At 37.1% G+C, this 24,517-nt stretch overlaps 1 protein-coding gene across 1 annotated transcript in view; it reads right to left on the bottom strand.

Annotated features, from left to right (window-relative positions):
• LOC149822192 (Transketolase family protein) overlaps positions 1–10,292 on the bottom strand; it is a 29,608-nt gene extending 19,316 nt beyond the window's left edge. Inside the window, exons 1-3 of the mRNA XM_089981473.1 lie at positions 9,980–10,292; positions 9,728–9,828; positions 9,286–9,329 (exon numbers count right to left, since the gene is read on the bottom strand). Coding sequence (XP_089837599.1) covers positions 9,286–9,329; positions 9,728–9,828; positions 9,980–10,097 — 263 coding nt within the window. The 5' untranslated portion in view covers positions 10,098–10,292. The remainder of the gene's footprint in view (positions 1–9,285; positions 9,330–9,727; positions 9,829–9,979) is intronic.
• Positions 10,293–24,517: the final 14,225 nt, after the last annotated feature.

Below are 24,517 nucleotides of genomic sequence, written 5' to 3'. Positions count from 1 at the left end.
AACAGCTATTTGCACAGTCAAGTTCCTGTTCCAACAGGAACTTGACTGGATCAATATCAAATATCTAGTTTCTATTGAACTAGATGCTAAAAAAGAAAATAAAGAAAAATAATAAAAGAAAATATAATAATATTTAATATATATATATATATATATATTGCAGTTTACATTTTAACACTCCCCCTCAAACTTACGGTACAATGAGCGAAAGTTTGTCTAAGAGGAAGTGAAATCTGGGAGCATCAAGAGGCTTGGTGAAGAAGTCTGCTAATTGATATTCTGATATAACATATGGCAGATCAATGGTTTCATGTAAGTATTCCTCTCTGACATAGTGACAGTCCATCTCAATGTGTTTAGTGCGCTTATGGAATGTCCGGTTGCTTGCAATGTAGATCGCACTTTCGTTGTCACAGCACATCTTTGAAGCTTGCGTTGCTTTAGCTCCCATATCCTCTAGCAATCGTCTGAGCCAAACAACCTCCATAGTGGTGGTTGTCATGGCTCTGTATTCAGCTTCGGTGGAGGAAAGATAGACTTTCTGTTGCTTCTTGCACCTCCACGAAATTAAGGTTTCACCTAGGAACACACAAAAACCAGTAGTTGAGTGTCTATTATTGGGATCACCTCCCCAGTCAGCATCAGTATATGCAATTAAATTTAATGAAGATAAAACAGACAAGAAGAGTCCTCGTGAAAAAAAGGATTCTAAGTATCTAATAATACGCAAAATCGCTCACATGTGCACGGAGGTGGGAGCATGCTGAAATTGACTGACTGTATGAACCGCATGAGTTATATCTGGCCTAGTAATGGAAAGATAAGAAAGAGCTCCAACAAGCTGTCTATAAGGAGTAGGATCATCAAGAAGTTCTCCATCATCAATTTTCATTTTAACATTGACAACTTCTGGAGTGTCTACTTTCTTATCATCTGTAATTCCAGACCTGGAAACGATATCAAGAGCAAATTTAGATTGAGATATCAAATACCCCCGAGGGGAATAAGCAACTTCAATGCCTAAAAAATATCTTAATAAACCTAAGTCAGTCATTTCAAAGTGAGTTTTAAGAAGAGATTTGATATTTGCAACTCCCTGTTTGTCGCCTCCGGTGATGATCATATTGTCCACATAGAGAAGAAGAAGAATGATGCCTGCATCAGATTTCTTAACAAACAAAGCAGTGTCAGTTAAACAAGGTTAAAAACCAATATCAAGCATAACATGACTAAATCGGTCATACCAGGCTTTTGGAGCCTATTTAAGACCATAAAGAGCTTTTTCTAGACGAAGAGCTTTACGCTTAGGGATACTAATACCAGGTGGGGCTTCCATGTATACTTCTTCAACGAGATTCTCATTCAGGAAAGCATTTTTGACATCTAATTAAAAGATAGGCCATGTTCTAATGGAGGCCAAGGCTATTAAAGTTCTAACAGCGGTCATACGGGCCACAGGAGCAAATGTTTCTTCATAATCGATGCCATACTCTTGAGCATATCCTTTTGCTACTAAACGGGCCTTATGTCTTTCCAGGGTCCCATCACTTTTGGTTTTGACTTTGTATATCCACCTACAACCTATAGGTTTCTTACCCGGAGGAATATCTTGTATCGTCCAAGTATTGGCCTTTTCTAGTGCATTCAATTCTATTTTAATGGCTTCTATCCATTCTATATGATTTTTTGCTTGAGAATAGGATGATGATTCAACATATGATTGTATTAATGTAATGGCGGCCCTATACGTGGGTGAAAAAGATTCATAAGACAAATTTTTCTGGAGGTTTAGAGATTCTAGGCGTTCTTCTAGGTGAGACTTCAGAGTATTTTTGTAATGCACATGGAAGATTTTGCTCTCTACGTCTTGAATATTGTAGACTAACATCCCTATGGATTTGCTCTTCATTATCATCATTTTCAACAACAATAGGACTTTGATCATTGTCAAGGTCACATCCAACATCACATTCATTGGATTTTGAAGTTGGATCAATTAAAAACGAGTATTCAGTGACATCCTTGGATTTTTCAAATTCAAAGAAGCTTTCTTTTTCCAAAAAAGATACATTTCTTGACACATATAATTTGTCATTTTGAAAATCGAAACACCTGTAGCCTTTTTTATTATCAGCATATCCTAAAAAGGCACATGGGATTGCACGAGGAGAGAGTTTGTCGTTTCTGTTGGTGAAAACAAAACATTTGCATCCAAAGACTCTTAATCTAGAATAATCTGGAGTTAAATTAACAAGTTTTTCTATTGGAGTTGTATTCTTTAATGAGGAAGATGGCATCCTATTAATGAGGTAGGTGGCAGTTAGGACCGCTTCAGCCCAAAAACTTTTTGGAACTTGATTTGCAATTAGCAATGTCCTAGTAGTTTCCATAATGTGTCGATGTTTGCGTTCGGCTAGGCCATTCTGTTGTGGAGTGTGTGGACATGATCTTTGATGTGTAATACCATGTAAATTGAGATAGTCTTTGAATTCGTTGGACATAAATTCTCCCCCTGAATCAGTGCGAAAAACAGAAATATCATTTTGAAACTTATTTTTAACTATTTTATGAAATATTTGGAAGTTAGCAAAGACATCAGATTTATGTTTAAGAAAATAAATCCAAGTATGTCTAGAAAAGTCATCAACAAAAATGACATAATATGTATAACCACCTTTGGAAATAACTGGTGCGGGGCCCCAAACATCCGAATGTATTAACTCAAGTGGTCGTGAGGAAACAAAAGTTCTACTAAGAAATGGTAACCTTTTCATTTTGCCAAGAATGCAGTCTTTACAAGAAAAATTTTCAGAATTACAAAATTTTTCCAAACTTGGAAAATATTGAATTTTAGACATATGAGGATGGCCAAGCCTTTTGTGCCATAAATCCAATTCTAATTTCTGAATATTATAACAAAATGCATTCTTGGGTAATTCCAAAAAATCCATGTAATAAAGTCCTCCTTCTCTATGGCCTTCCCCAATCAGCTTCCCTGACTGGTGATCCTGTACCCAACAACCATGAGAAGAGAAGGAGATATTACATCCATAATCAGATATTTGCGAGACAGATAAGAGATTCAAATTAAGTTTAGGGATATATCTAACTTCTGGGATAAAAAATCTTTTGGATTTTTGAAGATTTTCAAAACATCGTATTCCTTTTACTTCGAGAGATGTGTCATCGGCTGTAAAAACCTTTGACACACTTGAGTTATTTTTAAGACATTCGGATAAACTATTAACATTTGGGGTCATATGAAAAGAAGCACCAGAATCTAAAAGCCAAGGAAAATTACCTGGACCAGAGAAAGATGCAACTGCCGCTCCAGTTGAGGCTTCGGTTGAGGAGGATACCCTTTTGAGAAGAGGTTGAAGGATTTCCATCAGTTGAGCCATAGACACAGGTGCATCTTGATCTTTTGACTCATATTCAACAGATGCAACTCTTTTTTCTTCTCTTCTTTTTAACTTTAGACATTGAGGCCTATAGTGCCCCGGTTCATGGCAATGATGACAAATAACTTTTCTTTTATCAAAGTCGTTGTTTTGCCTTCCAAAATGAGGCGGCTTGTAAGTACGAGTATGATTCCCCGGTCTAGATACAGCTAAACGGAGTCATCATCAACTTTTGGAGTACTTTTTCTAAGTCTATTTTCCTCCATAGTGAGCTCTTCTATAGTATCAACAATAGAAGAAATTTTTCCACGATGTAAAAGGGTCGATTTGGTGGATTCAAACTCTGGCCTTAGACCATTCACAAATTGATAGAAATGTTCCATATCGAGTTGCTTTTGGCGAAGCTCGATGTCTTCGGCACAATGCCATTTGGGCTCAAGAAGAGCCAACTCTTCCCAAAGTTCGGACAACTCATTATAATATTCTCGAATAGTTTTATCTTTTTGAGTCATTCTCCGAACTTTATCTTGTAAATTGCATACATGTGCAATATCTTTAAGGGAATACATGTTTTTGAGGTATTCCCAAGCCTTATCGGCATGCTCAAACTTAGCTAGACTAGAGCATTTTTTAATGTCTATGCTATTGATGAGCCATGACATAATTTTTGCATGCCCTATCCTCCATTCTTTCCATTTCTTTTCATAAGTGGCTAACGCCTTACTCTTCTCTTCTTCCGTTAGAGTAACCTCTTTATCACCCTCTTTTTTGGTAAGAGATAGTTTAGGTTCCAAATCGGAACCATCCACTATACCCCATAAACCTTTTCCCCAAATGTGGTGCTTCATAATGGAAGCCCACATTACATAGTTAGTATCATTTAGCTTCATAGGAATGATGGTGATCTTTTCATTGTCATCCATCTTTTACAAGGGTAAGAGAGGAATAAATAGGAGGAGAGAGAGAGAGAAAAATAAAAAGAAAAGAAAAAGAGTAGACAAAGGAATAAGAGAGGATACAAAACCAAAAATTTTTTGTAGCACAAGTTCGCCTTTCTTCAAACAAATCTTCTTGAGCCAAGAACAAGGTGATGAAACACCTTTTTGTAAATGTGGCACGGAAATCGAGGCGAAAGCACTTCAAGATCTAAGGATTTCGTAGCTCTGATACCATGTAATGAAATGGTGGTCTTCAACAAATGCACAAATAACTCACAAACAAGTGTCTATTGGAGACACTACAAGCATGACCCTTGAAAGGGTATAAAAGGAAGAACACTTGAAAAATAAATAATACTTTATTCATGAACAAAATGCTTAAGAAGCATGGTTATTTACATTGAAGGGGTTCCCCTATATATACAAAAAAGTGGGAGAGAGGAGAGCTCATTTTGAGCTCTCCAAAAGAGACGTTGGATTCCAACGTCTCTTAATATAGTTGTTGGACTACAGTCCAACAGCATTTATTATTATAGTTGTGGGACTATAGTCCAACAACATTTATTATAGCTGTTGGACTAAAGTCCAACAGCTATTTGCACAGTCAAATTCCAACAGGAACTTGACTGGATCAAATATCTAGTTTCTATTGAACTAGATGCTAAAAAAGAAAATAAAGAAAATAATAAAAGAAAATATAATAATATTTAATAATATATATATATATATTGCAGTTTACATTTTAACATTATTAGCACAATACAAGTTCATGAGAAACTTTACTTTGCACCCAGCTAAGGATGGACTTTCAACCAAAGCCTTTCACAAATCTCATTCACCATAGCCCTATAGTTTGATTTGGCACTTTATCAATATGCAAGATCTTGTTTGTTCTCCAACAAACTAGGTTATCTTCAACAAATGCATAATCCCAATGTAAAAATCTATACAACCAGCTCAATTTGCATCAATGTCTCAATATTGTAATGTCCATGATAAACATGAAGTGTTCCGTTTCCAAGTTTTTATGAAGTATCTCAAAGTGCAGTTCCTAGTCATCTCTGAGAAAGGACATGCATGACATGTTGCCACACGAATTGCATAAGGTATGTCATGCTGGATGATGGTTTGGTAACTAAGTTAAACAATGAACTTTTGGTTCATCCTAACATCCTTAATTTCTCCATCTATGGTGTGGGTCAATTTATCCAATCATACTTTTGTTTGGACTGACGAACCAATGGCACTCGATCATTATAAATCAGGCTTGCTTGAGAAAGTTGATCAAAGAGTAGCTTGCTATAATCCTGAATGGAAGGAAGCTTATGTAGTGGACCAGTGGTCAACCCTTCCACCATCATGGCTCCTTAGCCACAGAACCAAGATAGTGTGGGAACCAAAAAAAGCATAACTGAGAAAGTTGATTAAAGAGTAGACTGTTATAATTCTGAATGGATGGAAGCTGAAGCTTATGTAGTGGTCAACCCTTCCACTATCATGGCTCCTTAGCCACAGAACCAAGCTAGTGTAGGAGACAAAAAAACATATAAATATCCATTGCCATTTGTCCTTGATATAGTGGTCTTCACAAGGATGAAGAACATATTTTATTGAAGATATAACAATTCCTTTTTAGGATCTTGTTATTCTTAACCTTTAAACTAAATAATGTTTCTAAGCCTTTTGCCAAACATCTAAGTACAATTATAGCATTTGAATATGCTCAATGTCAATCAAGAAAGAGGAAGCATAAGACAGAAAAAACACTCAAAGAGAAACTTCATTAGATGAAAGAATGAGAAGTTACAACTAGAAATAAGGATCAATCCCTCTATGGCACTACAAGATAAAAATGGTTGACTCTACAACAAACAAACGAAAGAATGCAAGAATACCCTTATATAATAATATGTACAAAACAAGGGATAGCCAACAGAAAGTAAAACACATATTACACTTCTCAACACTCAACACACTGCTATAACATAATCTACATAGGAGATTAAGATGGATATCTTCTCACCATATTTGACAAAGTATAATTACTAAAACATTTTGCATATTCAAAATTTTGATATTTGTTGAATGCCATTGAAGATTGTTTATCTCAAAAATTACTTCTTTGAGCTTGCACACTTCATTCTTCTCTCACTTAGGCAAGAAGCAAAGAGGTGAACTCAAGCATATCTCCTAAAAGTATTTCCATGGACGAAGGTATTCTTCATGTCTATCTCAAACAATGGCCAAGATTTATGTGTTGCAAGAGCAAGGAATACATGCATGGAACTAAACTTCATCACCAGCATAAAGTCTTCTGATACAACAACAACAACTACACCTTCATCCCAAAACAATTTGGGTCGGCGATATGAACCAAAAAAGAAAATCATTCTGGGTCTTCCACATGAATCCTTCTCCTCCAATCATTTCTATCCAATGCCATGTCCTTGGTGAGGTTCAAAGCATTCATATCCTTTCCTATCATCTCCATCCATGTCTTCCTAGGACGTAATCAACCTCAATTTCAACAACCCATTCAGTTTAAGCTTCAAAATGCACACTCAATTACAATCAACCATATTCCTGTTTACAATCCAAAAAGTCACATTCTTGTTTAAAGGAGAAGCCATTCTCAGGTCTCATTTCTTCTAGAGCTATCATTTCATTCACCATTATTTCTTTCCATTTGGGATTAGTGATTGCTTCATCAATTGTCTTACTAATATGAATGGATATCATTGTCTGCAGTAAGTACCTTAGATCAGACAAAGAATGCTAAGAAACAAAATGATGTACGGGATGGGCAACACATAATCATTTTCATTATGAAGATCAAGGTTGATAAACTTGATATATACTTGACTTTGAAGTATCCTTTGAAGTGCTTCCAACTGGTGGCTTAGAAAGAATTCAGCAGTGGTGGTTGAATTACTTGGAGTAAACACTTATACCACTCTAACATACATAATCAAGTTTTTTAGTTTATTTATTTCTAACATTTAGTACAATTTTAGTTTCTTTTACATGGTTGCATTCATTTCCATTGCTTGCCAAAAAGAATCACATAAAGGCATGAGACTCATGAAATAGAATCTGCATTAGTCTCCCCCTCACTCTTATTGACTTGAGATTTTGGAAGAAAAATGAGGCTTAACCTTGAAGTTAGCATGGCTACCTTTGCTATTAGTTCCCTATGAAAGAAATCCATTGTTCCCTTCTGTTACTCTTTTCCTGTGAATCATTTGGGCATGAGGTTTATGACTCGATACTGTGTTCGTGAAGTCACGCTTGTACGTGACTAAGAGATATGTTATCTCCTATTATTAGAGTACAATATTTTAATAGAAGCATTCTAATGAGTTTGAATCAATTTGTGATAAATAGGAAATACAAAATTCTAGTTTATCTTTTGATTTCATTAAATAAAGTGTAGCCATGTGAAAAAACTAAAATAGCAACAAAAGAAAATAGAATTCGAAACTATAACAGTGCCAAAGATGACAAGAAATGACCCAGCAAATTTTAATGAACAATTTCAGATGAGGTTTTACTCTTTGATTGACTAGAATGAAAAGATATTTCATAATATTTTGATCTTAGGCAAGTCTCATATTCAATAGTCACATCCTCAAACAACTTTATAATCCTTAGGTACACTATGTAATTTCGACGAAGGAAGATAATCTAGCCTAAAATGTCGGAAAAGGATAATGCTCTATCATGATGACCATTTTTGGCCCACTAGGCTAACAAAGATCATCCAGGATATGGATTTCGCATTCCTTCAACCACGTCTGAGTATCCTTGTAGCCCCAAAGTTCTGGCAAATACAATAAGACAGGAAGAAGGTAATATTGCAATTGAAGCTTTTGACAGAAATTAAAAAATAATATACTATAGCTAGACCATTATATCCAACAATGGTTGAGAGTCATTTTTCTTCATCATAGCTAGACCATGGGGTTGTTTGACTTGACCATATCCATGTCCAACCCTTTATTGTCCCTTACTAGGTGCTAGGGATGAAAAATGATTGGAAATGTAATGGATCATGCTGATCCAAGTTCAGATCCAAAACTTTGCTCAGTAAATTCGAATATGAGTATAGATCTTAATAGGTTACAAAGATTTAGTATATGTGGTAAGGCAGGATTAGAAAAATAAAAATTTAAATCAAGGTCTTCACGTGTGAAAAGCTCAAACAGATTGGAATAGAGCAGAATCTAAACATAGATCCAAAAAATATCTGAATATATAAATCCAAAGCATGGCTAATGTATGCAAGAAAATACACAATCTGATGATTAGATTGCATATTTTTATTCCCTTTTGCACATCCTACCACACAGAAATCCCAAAAAATTGACCCAAAAGGTGGGCATAACTCTTCTATTGGTTCAAGAGAGAGGCAAATCCAAGAACGTGTAATGAACTGAAGATCATTGCTCATAGGATTCCCATACTTAAATTAGTCAAAGAGGAACCAAATGAGCATATGGCACCTAACTTAAAACAAGAGAAAATTTATTTTTGGAAATAGTTCCTTGAAGTTTGAATATGTTAATAAAACTCGTTCAACTTAGTATTAGCCTTTGCTACATAAAAGTTTAGTTACTTTAGAATAATATGACGTACAACCTTCCTCACTTAGATAATGGCTGACAATGAAATATCCAAGTTTTAACAAAGATTTCAGCATTCAAAGTCACTAAAATAATTACTATTCACAAGCATAATGTGAAATTGTGAATGAATCTCCAAGGCAAAAATATAGCAGCGTAGTGTATTATAAGCATACGTAGTGTCCACCAACTTCAAAGCACTCATCTACAAAATAAACCAAGCTATGAGAAATGCATGACATATTTGGATTGCTATTTGACATCAATCATCAAAAGACTAAAGCTGAAAAAACTCTCTCTAGAACCATAGAACAAGGCAGCTACCCTGATTTAGCACTTGCAGAGGTCGAAGCAGCCTCAGCCTTTGCCTAGAAAAAACACAGATCGTGCGCAATTAGGAGAACTTGAATATTAAAAGAAAAGGAATATTCAAGCAGAAACAATCTCCTCTGTTGGGCAAAAAAAATAATATCCTCACCTGCGTACAAATTTCATGCACATATGGATGGGAAAAAAATGAATATCGCAAATAAATCCTCGAATAGAAAATAAAGAACGCAAGATTTACATTATCTAAGAAAAATTATTGAGAGGGTATATAGTAAGAAGTGCAGATGGCGAGAGTCATCTTCACACTCAGAAGTGGCGTCTGGATTCAACAATTTTCCCTTAGATAAATGAGCGAAGACCAGGATGGTGTGCTCGTAGCCTTGTCATATTGAAAAGGAAAGACCACCGTGAGATGAAAAGACAGATCTAATCTTACCGCGACGGCATTCGGGATCAATTTCAGTGCATGTTTATCTCCACTTGCTCCGTCGAGCAGTTTCGCATCAGTTCTAGTTGTTATGAAACCTCTGCTCAGATCTGCGAAGAAATAAAACAAGCAGATACCCTTGCACGAATAATTAAACAGATTCGAAAAGAAAGAGATTTTCTCAAACACGGGAAGCAACGCACAAAGGAAAGAAAAGAACAAGGGATAAAAAGAGAGACAGTGAGGGAGAGGGTGAGGAACCTGGGCGCTGCGTGAGAAGCCCCATCTGGAGGTGGTGATGTGCTCGTCTGGAACTGAAGGAATGTGAAGTGGATGAAAGCGTCACCATGCTCCCCACCAACCCCTGAAGGGACGCCATCTCTGCTCCGCTTTGCGAGAAGGCCTGGGGGGAAGAGATTGAATCCGGAGAAAAAGAGGGAGAGAGAGGACAGAAGGAATGGATGGAGTGGAACAAGAAGTTGTGAGAGTGGGGATCTCTTAAGCGGCAGCGCGTGCGCACATACCCACGCTCTTTTCCTCTCTCTTTCTCCAAGGGGAAAAAGGGCACACGTACTCTGGCGGAGCACCCAAAGCCAAGCTAAACTTTGTTTCTAACGCCTTGTTGGGCCACCTGTTCCTCCAACTCCTCCCACAGTTCTACGAAGAACACTTGGCATACACAAGCCAACCAATAGCTGATCATCTGATTGATGGGTGACGAGAAGCCAACCAATAGCTGATCATCTGATTGATGGGGCGCTGGTATCCCAACTGTCCACAGCTGAAGCTGATAAGGCAGATGAGGGCAATGACGCTCATGATTTGATGATGTTGCCTGAAGACTCGTTCTTCTGCAGGTTGTAACAAAACTGTGTCACATCAATGAGCGTCACCCAATTTTTTTGATTGGCACTAACAAAGTGCTTAAGGTACTGCTCAAGTATCTCATTGATGCATTTTGTCTGCCCATCTGTCTGCGGATGGAAGCTTGTTGAAAACAGCAAATCAGAGTCAAGTGGCCGAAATACTTCACGCCAGAACTTGTCTGTGAAGCGAGCATCGCGATCACTCGTAATGCTCTTTGGTATACCCCAGTGTTTCACCACATGCTTTACGAACAACTCTGCAGTCTTCTTTACATAGCACTTCTTGGAAATTGGGATGAAGGTGGCATACTTTGAGAAACGATCCATCATAACCAAAATAGAACTAAGGCCCTCTACCTTCGGCAGACTAACAATAAAGTCCATGGAGATGTTATCCCAAGAACGTTTCGCTCCTGCCTAGGATGGTCGGCCCATAGTGTATCATGGCACTCCTTAAGTATTTGTCGGCGAAGGCTTCCCCACCGCAGCACAAAGACGCGGCCCCCTTTTGTTACGAGGAGGTCATCTTGTAGCCAAAATCTCTGAGTCTTCCCTGCCTGCGCCAGAGAAACAAGGTGTTGTGCAGTCGGATCTTGTTGCGTACCTTCGCGAATGCAGCTCAACAATGTGCCCTCCACGTGCACTTCTGAAGGCTCTACACGCGCAGCTGCCAGTTCAGCCTTATGGCTCAGGGCATCCGCCACAACATTGGTCTTTCCAACCTTGTACTCCAAGGCAAAGTCGAACTCAGCCAAAAATATTTGTCATCGAGTTTGTTTAGGTGTTAACTTCTTTTGCGTCTGAAAATAGCTCGTAGCCACATTTTTCATCTTCACAACGAACTCAACACCCAAAAGGTAGTGTCGCTAGGTCCTGAGGCAATACGCAATGGTAGTCATCTCACGTTCATGCATTGTATAACGTCTATCTGCATCTTTCAGCTTGCGACTCTCATATGCAATCGAATGACCATCTTGCATAATAACTCTGCCAATGGCAATGTCTGAGGCATTCGTGTGGACTTCAAAGGGTCTCGAATGATCAGGCAGTTGCAGCACTCGCTCCCTCACTAAGGCTTTTTTCAAGTCATCGAAGGCATCTTGGCACGCTCATGTCAAGAGCCATACTTGATTCTTCTTTAACAAATTTGTGAGGGGCGCAACAATGAGGGAATAGTCATCGATGAAACGTCGATAATAGTTTGTCAAACCGAAGAACAACCGCAATTCTGATACTTTTCTTAGCGAAACTCATTCTTGGATGGTCGTTATCTTCTGCTCATCCTTACGCAGCGCACCACGCCCCACAATGTGGCCAAGAAAGCTGATCTCCTTTTGCCCAAAGAGACATTTCTCTTGTTTGACACAGAGGTCATTCTCCTTCAGCACCTGAAACATTGTTCGCAAGTGCCCGACATGTTCCTCCATATTGCTGTTGTAGATCACAATATCATCCAGGTAGACTACCACAAACTTGTCTAAGTAAGGGTAGAAGACCTGGTTTATTAAAGTCGCGAACGTGACTGAAGCATTTGTCAACCCGAATGACATTACTAGAAATTCGTACGCACCATAGTGGGTGACGCAAGTTGTCTTCGGCTCATCACCCTCAGCAATCCTCACCTGCCAGTAACCCGATCGCACATCTAGCTTGGAAAAGATACGGTCACTGCCTAGCTGATCGAACAAGTCCGCTATCAGTGGCAATGGGTATTTGTTCTTCACCGTGACCTTGTTCAAAGCACAATAATTCACACATAATCGTTTGGAATCATCATGTTTCATCTAAAAAAGGACTGGGGCACCAAATGGGGCTTTTGATGGACGAACAATGTCAGCATCCAATATCTCGTCTAGCTGTCTGCGCAGCTCCTTCAGTTCAGTTGGCCTCATACGGTATGGAACCATTGTCGGAGGCTTCACTCCCGATGTCAACTCAATCTTGTGGTCGACCTCACGTCTTGACGGAAGACGCTTTTGCAATTCCGGAGACATCATCCCCCAAAACTCCTCCAATAGTGGGGCTAGGGTCGGCGACACTGCTGCTTCTACCTTCCCTTCATCTGCACGCATTGCAACTAAGAATGTCTGCTCCCCATGCTTGACACCCTTCTTCAGTTGCATTGTCGATAACACTGAAGACTTGTCTTTCTGGGTAAGGCACTGCACCGTGTGGGACAGGTCTCACACCATGATCGTCAATGTGTTAAACTTTGACAGTATCATAACATTATGGCTTCGCAGAAACTCCATACCTAGAATCACCTTGAAATCGTCCAAGAGCACCACAGAGAAGTTGGCTTTGTCGACCCAACTCCCCACTTAAGTAACCACATCTCTTGTTTCACCAAGGATGGGCTTGGCCTCAGAGTTTACTGTTTTGATGGTCTTCTGCTTTGGCCCAGTTTTCAAGCTCAACCGCTCTGCCTCTTCCCGTGAGACAAAGTTATGTGTGGCCCCGGAGTCTATCATTGCTGAAGTAGACTTTTCATTCATAATGACTTCTATGTACATAAGTTCCCTATTGACCTGCATGTTCTTAGCCGCGCAACTTTTAGTTGCGTTAATCGATCGCATGGCCCTTATCCTCTGTTGCATCACTTCAGTATCACTGCATTTAGTATCATTGCATTATTCATATGCAGCATTGGCTTGCTCGTTGTCCTTTACGAGGCGCTTTGGGCACTGCCTGACGATATGTCTATCACCGCAGAACCAGCATGTCACAATCGCACCCTTGTTGTTGTTGTTATGCTTTGTGAAGTTCTGTTTCTTTTCGGATTGATGGAGTGTCGACGCCTCACCATTATCATTGCGTTGTTCACCCTTATTGCCTCTGTGGCCAGGCTTCTTTCTGACTTTGGTTGATGGGGTGAAAGGCTTACGCTGAGTGTCAACTAAGCATTCGGCCGCCACATATGCCTCTTCCAAAATACGGGGGTTGCTCCTTTCTACTTCAAACTGTACCCATGGCTGAAGTTCCACAATGAAACAGCTGAGCATGTCGTCTTATGGCATATTGGGTAACTCCAGCATAAGCTTCTAGAACGTTCTGATATATTCTTGCAACGAACTAGAGTGTTTGAGTTCACGAACCATCAAGTAAGTTTGCATCTGCGCATTTCTTGGCATAAAGTAGTTGCGCAATTCCATCTTGAAGTCATCAAAAGTGTATATCATACATTGACCCCTCTCCATGTCATTGTGCTTTCGCCTCCACCAAGCGATAGCATCTCCATCAAGTAAGGCCGTTGCAGCCTTAATCTTCAAATCTTCAAGGGTCACATTCTGGATATTCAAGTAGTCTTTTACTTGGAACAAGAAGTTCTCAATGACCTTGCTGTCACGAGAACCATTGAATTTTTTGGGTCTTGGCACATCAATCCTTTATGGCCTCTCACCATTTCCGCTATTTAAGGTCACCATCCGCTGCAACGTACGGTTCTTCAACCAAAGCTCCCCTACTTCAGTCTGCAAGTCGGCCGATGTAGTCATCATCGAAGTGACATGACCCATTAATAAGGTTATCTGCTCTTGCAGGCTCGCCACCACATCATTCAGTCCATTGAATGATTCACATGCACGTGAAATCGCTTCCTCATGCGAAGTCACATATTCCAACACTTTGTTAACAATTACAGCCAACTCTTCTTGGCCCCGAGGTGAACCCATCTCCTCAGCTTCGACAACTACTTTGCCTTTGGTGTTGCGCAAGTTCTGATAAGGCACCACGATGTCTTGCTCACAAATCGTAGTCTGTCGGCGTGTATGTCGACAATGACTCTGAAGTCCCTTCCCCATCATGAGAAGAGGCTCTGGTACCACTTGTCACGGGTCCATTTCCTTCAATGGGTCAGCGCGGCGCGACGGTCCTTCCTCGCTACCGCAAGCCTACTAGTCAGCTCGCTTGCCAATCGCGGAAGCTTGTAATCAGAGTGCAAAAGAGCAAGCGAGAGTAGAGGGAGAGAAATTCCAATCACAAGAAGCAATCACGACGAGGGTGAACAAAAGAAAGCTCAACACATTTACTTCATTCATAATTTTGCTCGCATGCTATTACAGTTTAGGTATACAAGCTGCCCCTTCAGAGTATTGATTCACCTGAGCCGAGCAACTTATATCAGACTCAACAAAAGCAAAACAGACTCTAAGCGCAACTGTACAATGTAAGTCGCAAGGGAACAATTATGTATTATCGACACATTATGGTGAATAACTTGTATTTAAGAAATGAAAGAATACTTGATGATAAGTTTGTAAGCATATTAATAAAGTTAATAATGATCTCTTTATACCCTTTGATTTTTTAAGTTATATTTGGATGAATGAAACTAGAACTTGTAAATTTGAGATTTTAAATAAATAAAGAGATTAGCTTTATTCTCAAGTTAAAAATGTGTTTCTCTCTTTTAGATATCAATTATTGGTATTTTAATGCTCAATTACTTCTTTGTGATCAATAAAGTTAAATAGTCATTTAAAAAATTTATTGCTAAATATTTAAATTATCATGAAAACCAATGGACTGGTGGAAATCGAGGCCCCGCCTCGCCTTGTTTAGATCGAGGGTGAAGGGTATAAAATGGGGATGGAAGCGAGGACAAAGGTTAAAATCCATCCCCGATCGAGAATAGAGGCGGGGATGGACTTAGACTTTTCCCTGCCCCACCACGATCCCCGCCATGCTCCATCCCCAATCCTTCTAAAGGATGGTAATAGACTACGGGGAAACGGGGACCCGTCCCGCGTCATCCCTGTTTGAACCGGGGATGGAGGACATGAAGGAGAAGGTGGAGGTTAAAATTTATCCCTATGTGGGGATGGAGGATCTAATCTTGAGACGGGGCGGGGGTGGAGACCTTGTCCCCTGCCCTGGTCCATTGCCATCCCTAGTTACAAACTCATCTTAGTGTTTTTTGAGGTGTTTTGAACTTAACTATATACATTTTAATGGTTTTTGGAAAAAAATAAAAAAGATATTTTGACCATAAAACAATTTATGAAAAATATTTTAATCAAATAATTATTATTATTTTGAAAAAGTATAAAAATTATAAACTATTTAGTACTAGTATAATTATTTAGTGTAATAGGAGGTAAAAAACTATTTACAAAAATATTTGGAGATTTTAAAATGAATATGAACTCTATACATGTTGGATCCAAATGGATTGAATCAAACATAAAGTTTTATGGGTTTTAAGCAATCAAACACATATTACATGCTACTCTAATTGTGATTTCTTTTTTTTAAACAAATATTGCATAAAAATAATTTCCATTAGTTAATTAAGTTCTAAATTTTAATTATTTTTAGAAGTTGTTTAGGTTGGCACCAAACGAGTCTTAAATTGGACCTAGTTTGGATTTGCGTACAAGGAGAAAAGCCATCCATGGATGGGGCCCACTAGGGCACCCAACGCTTCCCCTTAACCCCTTCTCTTCTTTTTTATCCAGACCCAGTTGACGTCCCCATCGTTGACCTCTCTCTCCACTCCATTCTTCCTTCTTCATCTCCCTCTTCCCTCATTTCTCTCTTGTCGAAAACTTAGTGTGACACAGAGTCACTGCCTCACTCCTCTGCATTTCCTTCACTCATTTTTACAAGTTGAACCCCTCTTATTTATGTCGTTCACGATTGTTGTCCAACCGTCAAACATGCCATATGCCGAAGGACTCGTTGAAGCTCCCTGAGCCATCACTTAGGCAAAATAGGATAAGAGGGTTAAAACCCTCACTCTATCTCGCAAGCACTCTCTACAATCGACCCTCAACTGATTGTCTCTGATCATCCTCAATATGCACTCTGATCATCCTCAACTTGTATTCTCTCTACGATTTCCCTAGATCAACTGCTATTGAGGGTGTTTCATGTTTTTCTGTGTGTGATTTGGAGTAAGTGTTCCTCTCTCTTCTCTCCTATGATTTTTTTCTTTGATCTTGCATTGCTCGAGTGGGGAACAGTCAGATTGGTAGAAACTTGATCGGATTTCTCTCATTTGCTCTCTCTGATCACTGTGCAAGTATCATGCCCTCTTGCTATGAGAATCTTCACCGTATTACTCAATCAAAATGTCTTTTCATCTTCCTCTATGTGCATTTCGAAAAGTAGCAAATGGTCAGACATTAAATATATATATACTTTTTGGTTAGTTTTCGATGATTTTTTTTTAGTTTTCTTTGTATGTGGATATACAGGCTTGTCACGGTGTCATTTTGTTCTAGCGGATTTGTCTAATCTAGCTTAATTGTTTTTTTAAGTGTGTTTCCCTACATTGGGATCCATGCGCAGCAGGTTAGACTTGTTTCCCACACCTGATAGCGGACAGAGGTATGTATTATACATCAAGTTAATTTTTTTAGTTATCAACTTTACTATGTAAGTGATTTTTAGTTGATTTTCATTTTTGTTGATTGCCTCATTTTGTGTGCCCAATTCCCAACATTGGAAATCATGCCTGGTTGCTAACAACACCCTTGTCAACCATAGCAGCATAGGTCACTTCAGTTTAGCCACCTTTTTCTTCTGAAAATTTTGTTTTGAAATGAGTTTCCAAGAGAATTCGATATTTCCATTAGAATCGGGTACCTAGATCTTTGTGCAAGCATTGCGGCTATGCTTTGGACAACATGCAAACTTGTGGAGATGCCCAACACAGTTGTCCAACCATGTATTAGATTTCTAGTATATTATTTTATGGTTTTTCGTTAATTAGGTTATCGGTTTGTATTATAATTTTTATAGCTCATGTGTGAAAACATATTTCAATGAATTTATCGTTATGGGTGTAGCACCGTAGCACTCTCCCACTATGAGAGGATGCCTAGCTAACCTTGTTCTTATGGTTTGCTTGGTGTTGCATGTCACGTACCAAGTATTTGGTGTTTTGCCTATGTGGCAAATCTGTTGCAGTTTGTGCGGGACCTCCTACTTTTTTTTTAGTTCCACTATTTTTTCTTCATATCCCAATGGTAGGATTCCTAAACTAAATTTGTAAAATATAAATTATTGTTGTTTGGTACTAATCTAGTATGCCTTAATGATACTTTGCTTAAGTATCGTAACTTAGTGTTATATATAGCAAATTATGTTTAGAAATGCTTAATTCGATGATTTTGTATGAAAAAAATAGCAAATGCATTGATTTTGTTATCAACATGATTAGTGTAGCGTATTAACACTGTTAAGCATGTTGTATAATTATAAAATTTGATTATGTCTTGAGAATTTTGTCATACGCTAAGTGTTCGGTGAAATTCCATGTGAGATTGAATTCCAATTTTGAATGTGGTTTTCGAACAAGGTTTCAAAATCGTTTTCAAATGTTGGATATGCATGTTTAAAACTTTGATTCAAAATAGGTTTTATACACGTAAATATGCTTTTGATTTCGCAGTTTGCATAATAAATATGCACTTTAGAGTGCGTGAGTGGGCATAGTTAACCACATTAACACGAACATCGCTATTACGGTCTTTTCATGTGGACGTGCATAGTTTGTATTGGCAAATAGAATATGCTTGATTGTAATTATTAGTTTAGTTGTAGTAGCATAAATGCTTAGAGTTATATATATTTCACTATGTTAATTAATATGCAGGTATGAAAAAGAAAACAAATGATACTTATTGCTAAGTATTGCTTGCGGATAGAAAAGCCATGCATATTGAAAATAATGAAAATTGAAAACTAGGTAAATACCCGTGGTAAGTACATGGGTGAAATGCATTACACGATAAATTTATTTTATTGCATGCAACACCTTCATGCTCACACACTTCACTAAGTATATTGCATTGTGTTAATTGATTTGCAAGTATGAAAAAGAAAATAAGTAATACCTATTGCTAAGTATTGTTTGTGGCTAGAAAAGCCATGCACATTGAAAGTAATGCAAAATTCAAATTAGGTAAATACTTGTGCTAAGTATGTAGTGCAAATGCAACTCACAATAAATTTTATTTATTTCAAGCAGCACCTTTATGCTCACACACTTCACTTAGTTGTGGATATCTAGGACTGTTGTAACTGTAGCTTAGAGATCATGTTAAGCATGATTTGAATGTTTTAAAATAAAAGTACTTGTATGCCACATCGTTATATGCACACATGCCACTTAATTGTAGATATCTAAGGTTGTTGCGACTGTAGTTCAGAGATCATGCTAAGTGTGATTTGAATGTGTGCGAATAGAAGTGTTTTTCTTATTATAGTTAAAGAGATCATGCTCGTCATGATTTTGGATAGTTGAATATGAAGTGTGTTTGTTGTAAATACATGTTTGAGCATGCATTGTGTAAAATGAATGTTGCATGATTGACATGTCTATTGTGAATGCTTGTGTGAAATGATAATTTTGCAAAGCACGTTGTATATTTAAAACATGAATTATGTGTGTATTCGTTGAAATGAATGAATCATGTGTGTGAACATGAATAAGTTCTAACATGTATCATGTTTATGTAGAATTATGATGTAGCATGTGTGATGCATGTTAAATTGAATCATCTATGTCATATTTTATGCATAATAATTTGAGTTATCTACTAAATCATACATGAAAGCATGTTATAAATGGATTATGCATGAGAGCATGTGTAGATGAATCATGACATGATAGGGGCATGCGTGAAAGCAAATATGAATGTCATGCATCATGCATGAGGGCATAGTTACAAGGTGACATATAACATGTATGAGAACCAACATATGCAAAAACTATAAATTATACATGACACACATAGAAATTTATGCCAATATTCAAAGAATCATTTAACCACTTATAAACATAATCTAATGCATTATTTTTCTTTTTTCTCTTAGAGAGCATACACTCATGACCTAATTATGACTCAACAATCAGATGGGGGTTTATTATGCTATGTATTTTAATTAACTTATCGATTTTAAGAGTCAGGCCAAACATTCACTGAAACAGTCTTTAACCGAGAGAAAAACTTAACAGTAGTCCGAAAAATCGATTCCTACTTTGTAGAGCCTAACTGTCTACCTATGATATATTGATAGTCTCAGCTTTCTACACCAACGACTGGGGGTCTAAAAGGTGTCAATGCCCACAAAATGTGTCATTCGATGAGTGTACCTCCTACTCTCTTCAAAGTAGGTCATTAGAACAAATGAGTTATTAGGTGTTATTTACAATAGGTACACTTTGCACCAAGTTCCACTATGGGTAGCTCAAACTACGGCCTCATAAGGCAGGAACCAATACCTTCTACAGTCATTGAGGTGTCCTAACATAACGCATTTGAATCTAACTCAAGGCATGTGCTCCCTAATAATGAGCAACTAAGAGTCGAGTTAAAGTGTGTGTATGAGCATGTTCAATATAGCAAAACCACATACTCACAAGCACACCATTGGTTGATTCCACCGAACCTGACTCGCATTTGAGCCTCATGTATGCATGCCTCACATGACTTATAACATATCACATGTCACATACCATACTCTATGATGCATGAGACTCATATCAATTTAGCATTAACCATGAACTTCAAAGAATAACACATGTTTAATCATGCATACCATTTGGTTTAATTATTATGCTCAATTCTCATATTTAACATGCAGTCTCATTTGCCATCATGCCCAAACAATCCACATGCATACATACAACATATTTATAGCAAATTTTACATTAACATATACATAATTAACATATCATATCATAATCGAGCACATGATTTTAGAAAAATAATTTCATAAGTCAAGTTATTATCCAAAATCAAGAACTATATAACATGAGATTTTGCATGTTTTTTCACGAGTCTAATAGACTATCAAAACAAATATATATAACTTTATAAAAATTCACAGTCATAATAAAGGATATTAACTTCTAATCCAAAGTGGTAGATCTCAGAAAAATGATTTTGTTTGCCAGTGGAAATTCAGAGACCCAAAACTGTTTTTCTATTATTGTAAGAACCTGTCAGAATCTTGCTTCCTAAAAAAGTAGTCACTAGACTGAGTCTAAGAGAGATTTTGTCCTCCTATTTTTTTTGGAAAAAGGTATGTTTGTTAGCTTTCATAATCACCTCAGTTTGTCAAAAACCTCATCATATGAATTGTCTAGATTTTCTAGATCGGGCCCTTCTTGAGACAATTTCATATCCAAGTTTTCTGCAAAATCTTGATTGTTTCATGATTTGTGTGAGTTTTCAAGATTTATAAAAATTAAAAAGTAATTTTCTTTTATTTTTTTAAAATCTACTCATATGATGTGAATAACATATCTAAATATTAATTCAAAATTATTGATTTATTAGATTTTTTGCAAAATCAACTGTCAAGAATCGCTCTACACGCAAAATAGAATTTTTGTCTTGGGTTTTGGGATGGCAGTGGATCGAGGGAAAGCGAGGCCCCACCCCACCTCGCCCTGTTTGGACTGGGGATGAAGGGTATGAAACAGGGATGGAGGCAGGGCCGAAAGTTAAAATTCATCCCCATTCAGAGATGGAGACGGGGATGGGCGTACACTCCCCCCCCCCCCCCCCCCCCCCACCACACACACACGCAGGATATAACTATATAACATGAAAATCAATACATGTAAATTATAATATAAATCATGCAAAAAACAAGAAAAATCAAGCATAAACATAGAATATCAATTTTTAATCATGCATCAACACATGGACAATATCTAAACACCATATACAGTCATAAATAAATGTCATATGAGTATGATACATGCTTTAAAATCTAAACTATCAAAATAAATCATAATTTCTGCACAAAATAATTAGTTCAATATGCTAGCTTGCGAAAACACCATAGAACACATAAAATAAATTTGTAAAGACATGATTCATATTGTAAACACTTGCAAAAAAAGAAAATATACATCCATTCGTGTTGAAAACAAAGATGTAATCATTTAAAATTATGTAGGAATACAAAATTATGCATTTTGGGTTACCCGATTTCTCGATTTAGTCATTCGAGCATAGATTTACCAAAACTGATATTGCATATCTGTTTTAAAGCATGATAATGAATTAAAAACACTTTTAAAACCTTTTTCAAACATGTTCAAGATCTGATCCACCATGGATCAGCCCGTAGAATCGGTAATATGCATGATTTATGCGTTTGCATCCGATCTATGCTATGTGTATGATGAATTCTACCTGAAACGTGTTTTTGGAACCACCAACACCTTTGTCTCCCATCCTAGCACCATGGAGAATCTTCAATGGCTGTTGGAAAAATCGTAAGGAAGAAGAAGAAGATAATAGGAGAGAGTCCTTCTCATTTTTTATATTAGAAAGTCCATAAGGGGGAAGGGGGGAAGCATCCACTCCATAGAGTCCAAACCTTATCAAAACCAACCTAATCTCATTCATAAGAGTCCTATTCTAGAATTTCACTAACTAACCACTTAATTAAATAATTAATTAACCATTAACTTATCTTAATTACTAACTAATTAATTTAATTGGTTAAGGGGATTCACTAGGGGGCATCCCACCATCTCTAGAATCTTTTAGGGTTTAAAAGACCCTCAAAATGAGGTCTTTAGAGTCTGGAGTGGATCCTGCATGAGTCCAGATCCAAAATTATTCAGATCTAAAACTCGATCCAGATAAAAAAGTTTGATCCATATCCAATACCCATTTGGGCTCGATCTAGGAACTAAACAAAGAAATACAAATACAAAATCTTTTTAAAGATCCATAACTAACATAAGATACAAATCCATATTGTATCCAAACTGAGGTTTGGATTTGAACCTAACTCATCAAAGATCCAAAATAGTCCTGATTCACCGCTGAACCTCTATGGGCCACACTGACTGTGCTTAGCACCCCCACTGGATTGGGCGTGACCCTTCTGAGCATCTCCTGGAACCTGTTATGAGTCCAAAATACTACTTAGCCAACTTAGACTCACGAATTTCACCTGAATATAAAACTGGTTTTAACCCATATTTAAAAGTTAAAACAAAAACAAAATCAAAGGTGTTACAGTTTCTAACAATTGACTCTGCGGTCTATTGTGGAGGCTTTTCCTATCTTTATGGCTGGAAGGAGAAACCTTTCATGCTAAAAAACATTATTCACAAAGCCATATGTACCACTTACCCTCTCCTTCTAAGCATCGTTCTTTAGTGGCACACGTTTAATCTTTTTAGTTCATTAAGTCCATGAAGTTCACAATGTAAATCTAATTAAAGATCCAGTCTCCTTTCAGACTCATGAATTAAAATATTTTAAATGTAAATTAACAGGCATGCACCATTGCACATTTTTGCACTTTTGAATTTAACATTCATTCATCAATAGGCGTTGGTCATACATAAGTAGATGCATCCATGTACGTTCACATTCCATTCACTTCCATACAAATTTACAATAAAAGTCATTTTCTGCAACAAACACCTTATTCAAATTGTGGCCTTATTTGGGTACTCAAGACTTGCAAAAAATCACCATTGTAGTGTCATTCCTTTCATAACAAAATCTTATTCAAATACCGATAAGGTATCACATTCACTGTTATCTTGGTCGTTAGCATGCTCGAGACTCGTTGGACCCCCAAACACTATCTTACTGATATGACTATCACAGTATTATGTACATTATCTGGACATAGCTCAAATTTTGACAGATTATAGGAAATTATGTCAGCTTTTTGATGCCATAAACCGTTCATAAAAATTCCCCTGAACAATAGCGATGCGACCAGTTTAGTGTTTACCTATACTTTTTGTTTCGGCTATCAATGTTCTGTGAACAATCTGAGAATAGAGCCCAAAATTTCACATATTATGTAAAATTTTGTTAGCTTTCCAACGCAGTTAATTGTTTGTAAAAGATTTTTCAGATAAAGGAGATATGAATGATTTACTGGACATGGGTTAGGTCGATTATACATAACAATGGGTAATATGCATTCATGTGAGAAGAAACATGCAAAACAACTTGAGTTTTCCATTATTTTTCACTAGCAACATGTCATACACATTATAAAAATTCCAACTATTGACAATACAAGTTTTTTTATAAATAAACCATATTTTCATAACCAATAAACCAGAAAATGATCTATCATCTTGAAAATTATTTCCTCATAAAAGTTTTAAGTATTTTTCCTACTTATATGCATTTACTTTTTCACAACTATTTATTATATATTTCTATTTTTTTATTATTAGCATATATCACAAATAAGAGAAATCACAAAAAACAATAAATTATTTCATGACAAATAATTATGCAACCCTCTATTGAATCCGAACTCCACTTTTTTTTCTTCAATTAAATCAATATTCACAAGGTTTGCATAATCCTATGCATTCTCATTCTTTTTTTTCTTTTTATTTTTCTTTTTTTTTTGGGGGGGGGGGGGGGGGGGGACTGAACCAACCCACACTGTGAGATCAGATGAGTCCCCTCCTCTTTAATATCTAATATGATCTACGAAGGGTTTTCATTCAAAAACTTTTTCGTGCATCAGATTTGGGCTAATTGGTTATGTCTGATTTGCCCGTATACGGCTAAAATACATAAAAAGATATATAGTTTTTTGGCTATTACTCTAAACTAGAATCATTCTCACACATATATGTGTGGATACATATCAAATTTGACATGTATACATGCTTATGTGTATATAGCCCGAATTATGTTTAATTTTTTTAGACCAATTCGAGATTTTAAAGCAATTTTTGATCCCAAAAACCGTTTCTACACTAAATATGATAGATCCAACATTGAATCCTTATATTGGAGGTTTGATGTAGGGTTTATCTATTTAGTATTAGAATAAACTCATGCATACAAGTTCTGATATACGGGTAAAGGACAAAACCCTTATTTTTTTGTGAAAATAATGAATTCGATAACTGAAAGACAGGTTCCTCTACTTGATTCATCTTCTCCCTTTTGTATGGTGATTGCAT

This window comes from Nuphar pumila, chromosome 11 (genome assembly GCF_984573655.1).
Source record: "Nuphar pumila chromosome 11, dmNupPumi1.hap1.1, whole genome shotgun sequence".
In the NCBI taxonomy this organism is placed as follows: domain Eukaryota; kingdom Viridiplantae; phylum Streptophyta; class Magnoliopsida; order Nymphaeales; family Nymphaeaceae; genus Nuphar; species Nuphar pumila.
This window is presented reverse-complemented; position numbering and strand designations above follow the sequence as displayed.